Genomic DNA, 8214 nt, shown 5'->3' with positions numbered 1-8214 from the left:
GTAGAATTAGTGTGTAAGAACAATTGTGAAAGTTAATGATTTATGCATTAATTCTATTTCTGCCCAACGGTGATGTAGAATTAGTGTATAAGAATAATTGTATGTTTTGATTTTGACCAACGTTGGAATCAAAGCATGCAAATGGTGTTAATTTTATGTTAAGAAAAGTTTTGATCTGGTTTTCATCTTGTCTAAGGTGGACTGGGTAGTCACCTCACCGTGTTCCACTGAGATTGTAGCACTGGTGAGAGAGACAAAAGAGAATGATGCCACTTGGGCAACTAAAGAAAGGGATTTTGAATCCCAAAAGATATCCTATGGCTTTTGAGCATAGGAAGTGGGTCACTGCAAACAAGAAATGTTTGGTTGTGATAAAGAACATGATTGAACCTGCAATTATGGGCTCAATCCCAGAATGTGACACGGTCACCGAGTACCTCGATAGAATAAAGAGTCAGTTCACTGGCTCTTCAAAGATATATGCCACTTAGCTAATAAAGCAGCTGGTCACAGAGTGTTAATCCGGAAAAGGTGGCATAAGAGAGCTCACGATGCGTTGTCGAAATTATGGCACTGTCGTTTAGGCCATATTTCGAGGGGGGGAATAGAAAGACAAGTTAAGAATGATATTCTTCCTCCATTAGAGCTTTCAGATTAAGTTCAATGCAGGGAATGCATAAAAGAAAAGTATGTAAAGAAGATTAAGAAAGATGACAAACGAAGCGTAGGAATTTTACAGATTATTCACACAGACATCTATGATCAGCTTTCCTGTAAAGAGTGTGGATGGTTATGATTCGTTCATAACATTCACATATGAGTACTCCCATTATGGTTATATTTATCCAATCAAAGAAAAAAAAGATGTACTGGATAAATTCAAGATATTAAAGATTAAGATAGTCAGGTCTGACCATGGGGGAGTACTGTGGTCGGCATACCCTAAAAGAATGGCATAGTAGCCCAGTATTCTATATCGGATGATCCTCAGCAGAATAGAGTAGCTAAAAGAATCAATCGTACCCTGATGGATATGGTGGGCAGTATGATAAGTTACTCCACCTTACAGTTGAGTCTGTGGATGGAGACGTTAAAAACTCCATTCATATTCTCAAAAGAGTACCATGTAAATCGGTGCCTAAAACACCGTATAAGTTATGGACAGAAAGTGTACCCTCACTAAATCACTTGCGTGTGTGTGGGGGAGCCCTGCTGAGGCTAAAGTATTTAACCTAGATATTGAGAAGTTAGATCCCAAAACAGTAAGGTGTCATTTCATTGGCAACACAGAAAAGTCAAAAGGTTTTCGTTTTCCACTGTTCAGAGAGACATACAAAGTTTGTGGAAACGAGACACGCTGTTTTCCTAGAGGATAAAAAGATGAGGGGGAGCATGGTAGCTCGAGAAATTATCCTTGAAGTGAAGCGGGTGTATGCGTCCACTCCAATGATTTATGAGCCATTTTTCTCACTACCTACTATAGCTGCACCGATAGTGCTAGATACTGTGGTGCCAGCACCTGTTGTTATCCCACCTATGGCAACAATAAATGACGATGAGGAACCTGTTCCTCAGGATCCTATAGAACCTATTGCCACACATGAGGGAGAGCAACAACAGCCTCAAACAAAAGTTGTGCCAAATGTGGAGGCCCCTAGAAGGTCTCAAAGAGTTAGAAAATTAGCTATTTCTGCTGATTATGAAGTGTATAACACTAAGGAATTTCAAATGGAGGATGATCCCACCTCATTTGAAGAAGCCATGAGAAGTGATCATTCATCAAAGTGGCTTGAGGCCATGGAAGATGAAATGAAATCGATGAATGTCAATAAAGTTTGGAATTTGGAAATAATTCCTAAAGGAGTCAAAATAGTAGGCTATAAATGGGTCTACAAGACTAAACATGACTCTCAAGGGAATATAGAGACATATAAAGTGTGACTTGTGGCAAAAGGCTATATGCAAAGAGAAGGGATTGATTACAATGAGACCTTTTCTCTAGTCTCATGTAAAGTTTCCTTCAGAATCATAATGGCATTAGTGGCACATTATGATTGATAATTACATCAAATGGATGTAAAGACGGCATTTCTCAACGGAGACTTGGAGGAAAATATTTATATGGCACAACCAAAAGGTTTTGTCATGGAAGGAAAAGAATGAATGTGATGCCGCCTAAAGAAATCCATTTATGGATTAAAACAAGCTTCAAGACAGTGGTACTTGAAGTTTGATCAGACAATAAAGAATTTTGGGTTTTAAAAGAGAATATAGAGGACAATTGTGTCTATGCAAAGTTTAAGAATGGAAAGTTTATCTTCCTTGTACTGTATGTAGATGATATCTTACTTGCTAGTAGTGATGTCAGTCTACTATAGGAGACAAAGAAGTTTTGTCCTCAAAACTTGATATGAAAGATCTTGACGAAGCCTCGTTCGTTCTAGGGATCGAGATTCACCGAGATAGAAGAAAATGGTATAATGACTGTCACAAAAGGCATACATGGAAAAGATCTTAAAGAAATTCAGTATGCACAAATGTAGTCCCTCACCTGCTCCTATAGTCAAGGGCGACAGATATGGGGATTTTAAATGCCCTAGAAACCAATATGAGCTCAATCGATAAAGTAAAAGTGGTTCCATATGTTTCAGCTGTCGAAAGCTTGCAACATGCTCAAGTATGTACGCACCCTGACTTGGCATTTGTTACCGGATTTTACTTGGCAGATTCCAGAGGAATTCTGGAATAGAACACTGAAATTAGTAAAGAAAGTCTTGTATTATTTGCAAGGAACGAAAGGCCTCATGATGACATATAGAAGATCTGATTCACTCCACATGGTGGGATATTCAGATTCTGATTATGCGAGAGTGAATGCATATCCAGACGTGGATTTTCTATCATCTCGCAAAGGGGAGCTATTTCATAGAAAAGCTCAAAGCAAACTGTCACTACATCGTCCACAATGTATGACAGTTTGTAGCGTGTTATGAGGCAACAGGCAGGTGAACTAACTAACAAAGTTCATACCCGGTTTGAAGGTGGTTGACGACATCTATAGACCACTAAAGTTATACCGTGATTATAATCTGGCAGTAAAGGATGCTCACAACATAAGTCAAGTGGTGTTGCCAAACACATTGACATAGAGTATTATGTTGTGAAAGATAAAGTCCGGGATCAAGTCATAAGTCTTGAGCATATAAGTACAGAAAAGATGCTCGCGGATCCGCTTACAAAAGGCTTACCACCCAACATGTTCATAGAACATGGTGTTCAGAGAACATGTAGCTAGCATGGGTTTAAGGGAAAGCCTAAAATTCCTGGACAAAAGAAGACCCAAAGATAAGTATCTATTTCAGAACAGAGTAGTGAGTTGTAGCTGTTAAGTCTATCGGCAATGGACCGTGACGATGAGACATGCTCTATGAGCTAATATGTAATGTAATGAACAAAAGTAAATGATATGGAAGTGAAAGATGGAATGAGATCAAGGGGGAGAATGTTAGTTGATCTCCACCAATAGATCCAACGGCCTATTGGGCCCTTGCATCTGCTCCCTGATCGGGGGAGTCCAACCCTAACTGGTTGGTGGGCCCCTGTCGCACAGCACATACAAATAGAGAAGGTGGGGATCGGGGCTCGGACTACGAGGTTCGCCGTGAGTCGCCACTCCCACATACAGTAACCCTAAACCGATCTAAAGACCGTGCTGCCAGCGACGGGATGTGCCCCAACCACCGCCGTCGCACCTATGCAGGGTCACCACAGCGCCACTGGATCTACACCGGGCCACTGGTGATCGTCTCCACCGCGCTGGACGACTCCTACTACACCGCGGCATCGTCGTCAACACTGCTAATGCGCTGCAACAGAGAAGAAGAGGAGCTTACCCGATCCTACTGTCACAGAGGTACACACGTCGATCCTAACAGCAGGTGCCCTGCCTGCCTGCCTCCTTCTTCTTCCTCTTTCTCTTGCTCCACATTTCCATCTCGGGGTGGGATGGTAATGGCGCCGCCGCGGCCGCGTGCCGGACTTGTGGATTGTGGTGTGTGTTGCGTGCCACTGCCAGCGCCAGGAGTTTTCAGGTCGAGAACGAACGGGCGGGCCACGGACGTTTCCAAAGCCCAAAGGTGGTGAAAGGCGCTGCCAATCTGCCACCCATCCTGTGTCCTGTCCAGCCTCATGTGCACAAGCTGCCGCAGTCGCTTCAAGAGTTGTTGCCGAATTGGTGCTTGGAATTGCAAGCACTTGGAAGCTGGAACGGATGGTTGGTGTACGGGGAAGAAGGGCCCAGGTCTGAGGGCGCCACGACGACAACGTTAGAGCATCTCGATGCACACTCTGTTCACCTGTCCATCCGCTAAAGGCTGCAGCCACCCGGTGCACTTCAATTGGCTGGTTCTTATCGTTGATGGTTCGTGAATAAGTACTGTTGGCTGGTTTGTGTGAGAAAAAAATACTGTTCCGACTAAAAATTTATGATCGTTTACGATAAGCCACAGCCAACGAACGGGCTAGTCTGCCGCAGGTTTGCTTTTGAATACTACTACTTCAAACAAATTCTTAGCAACGTGATTCAAAAAAAAATTTCTCAGCAGCTTCGTAGATGCCGTAACGTTGCATGCTATTTACGCGTACAAAAGAAATTCTGAAGAAAAACTATGATCCTGTCTTTCTGGTAAAAAAAGAAGGCTTATTAAACAAAAGTAACAAAAGGATCTCGAGCAGATCATATGATCATGTATGTATTCTTGAGGAATGTGCATTTTCGACACGGGAAATTTTTTAAAAATATATTTCAAGTATGTGAACCCACTTCTATTGATCACAATTAGAGATCATCCACGAAGTTTGAACTCCCCCCCTCCCTGCCTGCCTCCAAGTTCCAACTCTGGAAAGCAAAACAATTAGAGATCATCCAAAAAACACGCAGCTAACACATCTCATCACAAAGCATACCTGGTGTAGACATATATATCAAAACAAATATATGAAGTGAGCCTGACTCAACTGGTTGGGTGAGAAGTGTGGTCATAAAAATCTAGTAGTATTATGATCAGATAAAAACCAAGTCAGATTTGAGCGTACCACAAGGTCTATTCTGCTCAACAGCCTCTCAGAAATGACGTACGGCCAGACCATAGTCCATAGGATTAAAGATCAGCCGCTGATGCTGCTGAGCCAGAACAGCATAGGGAACTGCACAACCGCCAAGAAGAGCAGGAAGTAGTGGTTCCGGCTGGGGTGCCTCTCGTAGCTCCTTGGCCCGCCCAGAAGAACCCTCTTCATGGTCTTCACAAGGAAGACTCCCGTGCAGATGCAGAACCATGGCATGATGAAGTAGTACAGGTAGCTCCAGAAGATGCGGGCTAGCATCGCAACGGAAGTGCCAGCGAAACCATATCCAGCGTACGCCACGACGTCCAGCAACGGAGCCTCACCGCTGCCCAGGGAATACAGCAGACCCTTGATGAGGATGACTTGCAGAAACCAGCCAAGTATCCCTTTAGAGAACTGTAGGGTCAGCGCCTCAGGGGTAAACCTGCATCGCCAAGCAATGCAGCGGTTCATATATTTATTTGCCTTTCTCGTGTGCAATGTTCCTCTCTAATTCTAGATGAAACACAATAGGTTGTTCACAGCGTGTTTACCTTCCAAGAACACCCAAAGCATACCCAGCAACTATAATGTAGGTGCCAAATGCCATCAAAGGGATGTACAAGTCTGGTGCATTGATATCCTGGACTGGAGGTTTGTAGGACAGCCTTCCTCCTACTGGTTCAGTTATTCTTGTCCAGTGACCCTTAATGAAGGCAATAAAGGCAAGACACGTCATATGAGACTTCACAAAATGACAATATGAAAAATCCCGCTGAGGCAGATAGAAGGTTGACAGCTCTTACCCTGTGCAAGAAAGGGAACAAGATGACCTTCAGTTTGTTCCTCACATACTGGCTGTTGACTTGAAAGTAGTACTGAGGGTTGGATAAATATTGTGTTATCTGGCAAAAACAGAATGAGGTTTAGCCTTTACAGTTTCAGGATAGTTATACTAATCTCTAAACAAGGAACCTGTGTACAAATTTACATTGCTCTGCATAAACTCAGAACTTGAATCTAAGAACCTCCCCCCATATGCTTCTAGTCCAGTACGGATCAATCCTGGTCCAGCACCATGCAAGGCACTTCCAAAAGGATTTGCTTGTGGATTTGTAGGCCTGCCACCTAAGCCTCCCAAATCACTATTCATCACTGCCACAGTAACTGAATAAAATTGGAGTCAGACAACAAGTAATTGAAGGATACATGCACAATAAGTAGTTGTCTGGATCTCAAGATTAGAAATCAGTTCTTAGAGAAGGCTTTTATTAGGAACATTTAGACAAAAAAACAAGGTTTAAGTAGTTATTCTGCCATTTTTGGTTTATAAATTTCTGTGTTTGTCTTGCAAGTGTTCAATGTGTTTCGTGTTAGATGAATGGCACGTCGTTAGTCACCATGCAAACTATCCTCATCATCAAAGCTGAGTTAGTTATGTGAATGAAAGATTTCCAGCCACAGACACAGGAATAGGGTAAACTGGTTTTGTTAAAAATGACTCAGAGTAGATTTTACTAAAAACATGGAATCTTGAGTTTACTAGAAACCAGATTTGCTTATCTCAAAGTTAGCTGTAGGAAACAGACAAGGTTTTCTAAATAACAAACAAAAACTTGTTTTAAGAAATCTAGCTTTTATAAAACTTGAGATCCAAACAAGGCCTAAAGTACGCTCCACATCATTGCATCTCATCTGAAATCATGTAACCTACTGTCTCCAGGAACACAACCATATTGTGATAGAAGTGCTGCTGAAATAGCATTATCTGTGGTTCTGTGACAATCAGACTTCTGTTGGCCAAAGAGGATAATCTGGACCAACATCAAACTACAAGAGCCTTGCTTTTGAGATTGCGTAATCCGGAATGGTCTATACGAATAACAAATTAAACATTGTTTAATGCAAGTGTGAATTATTACTGGCACATTATGAAAATATACCGAGGAACGCATTGTAACTAGAGATGCAATTAAAACAATAAAAATCTAGAGCCTAGCCAGATTTGCAGAAATCACAAAAGTTCTGTTGTGACCAGAGTAGCCAGTAGGCCACTTTGCAGCCTTTTGGTGACAGCACACACTTCAAGATTCATCGACACAAGAACCAGAACTAGAATCTGGCATTGTTTTCCAGTCCCAGTCACATCGAGAGAGAATTTCTAATCCTGCATCTCTGCCTCTCTAACTTGCTCCTTTCTTAGCCCGACCACCATCAAATACTGCTCGGACTGATCCTTTCCTTTGATGCTTTAGGCTTGTGGACTCCTAATAACCAATACTCCGTATGCGTTTGCTATATTTTCTCGTTGTGCTACCACTAAATTAGCTTCTCTCTGATAAATCATATTCCTAAACCTTAGTCGATTTATGAATATTGAGTGATAAAGAGACTGAATCCTGTAAATGTACCCCAACTAAATGTACACCCGATAAGTTTTTTTTTCCCAAAAAAGTCGAAGTTAGTACTTAGTAGGCATAATACACGTACACACCTGTAATTAGATCAGATCAGATCCAGGAACAAATAGCCTAAGTTGGGGTTCGTCTGCTCGGTTTCGCACAGCGGGAAGGATGATGAGAAGGGGGGCGCATACCTGGCTTGCCGCCGGCGAAGGCACCGACGAAGACCTGGGCACCTGGCGTAGCGCGGCGGCGACGGCGACGGCGGATCGAACACCTACAAGGTTGCCTGCGAGGCCTGCCTGAACGCTGCGACAATCTTCGATCCGACCAGTCGGAAAGCGAGTCACCCACTTGCCACCTCCACGGCCACAGGCCCACAGCCCACGGCCCAACAACTGGTTGTCCCGCTTCTTGTGTTGGCTCCATTTCTTGTTGTTATTTTCTTTCTTTTTTTTCAGTTTTTTTTCTTCATTTTGATTTGAGCTCAGATTGAATAGGGTATTGGCTTAATTGTGTTCCACCAGTATGTATGATATATAGTTGTGTTATTTACATTGTATAAGGTTTGTTCTGGCTATACAAAGATTTTGTTCCATGTATACAGTTTCGTTGTTGTTGTATACAGTTTTTTTTTTTTTTTGCTACAAGTTCTCCGTAATTTGTTCCACATTTAAACCCCACGTTTTCACCTTTGATTTGAGGAGCA

At 42.4% G+C, this 8214-nt stretch overlaps 1 protein-coding gene across 2 annotated transcripts; it reads right to left on the bottom strand.

The window, feature by feature from the left end:
- Nucleotides 1–4690: 4690 nt before the first annotated feature.
- On the bottom strand, nucleotides 4691–7830 carry LOC136481628 (uncharacterized). Of its 2 annotated transcripts, XR_010764800.1 has the most exons (6): nucleotides 7700–7830; nucleotides 6095–6270; nucleotides 5910–6008; nucleotides 5658–5809; nucleotides 5095–5548; nucleotides 4691–4897 (listed from the first exon to the last, which is right to left on the bottom strand). XR_010764800.1 is itself a non-coding variant. In XM_066478968.1 (5 exons), the coding sequence occupies exons 2-5, from the start codon at nucleotides 6254–6256 to the stop codon at nucleotides 5167–5169; spliced, it is 795 nt and encodes a 264-aa protein (XP_066335065.1). In that variant the 5' UTR covers nucleotides 6257–6270; nucleotides 7700–7830; the 3' UTR covers nucleotides 4926–5166. The 2 variants fall into 2 exon arrangements, 1 of the variants encoding a protein (XP_066335065.1); XM_066478968.1 differs by lacking the exon at nucleotides 4691–4897 and having other exon boundaries at nucleotides 4926–5548.
- Between the last annotated feature and the right edge of the window lie 384 nt (nucleotides 7831–8214).

Source organism: Miscanthus floridulus, chromosome 1 (genome assembly GCF_019320115.1).
Source record: "Miscanthus floridulus cultivar M001 chromosome 1, ASM1932011v1, whole genome shotgun sequence".
In the NCBI taxonomy this organism is placed as follows: Eukaryota; Viridiplantae; Streptophyta; class Magnoliopsida; order Poales; family Poaceae; genus Miscanthus; species Miscanthus floridulus.
This window is presented reverse-complemented; position numbering and strand designations above follow the sequence as displayed.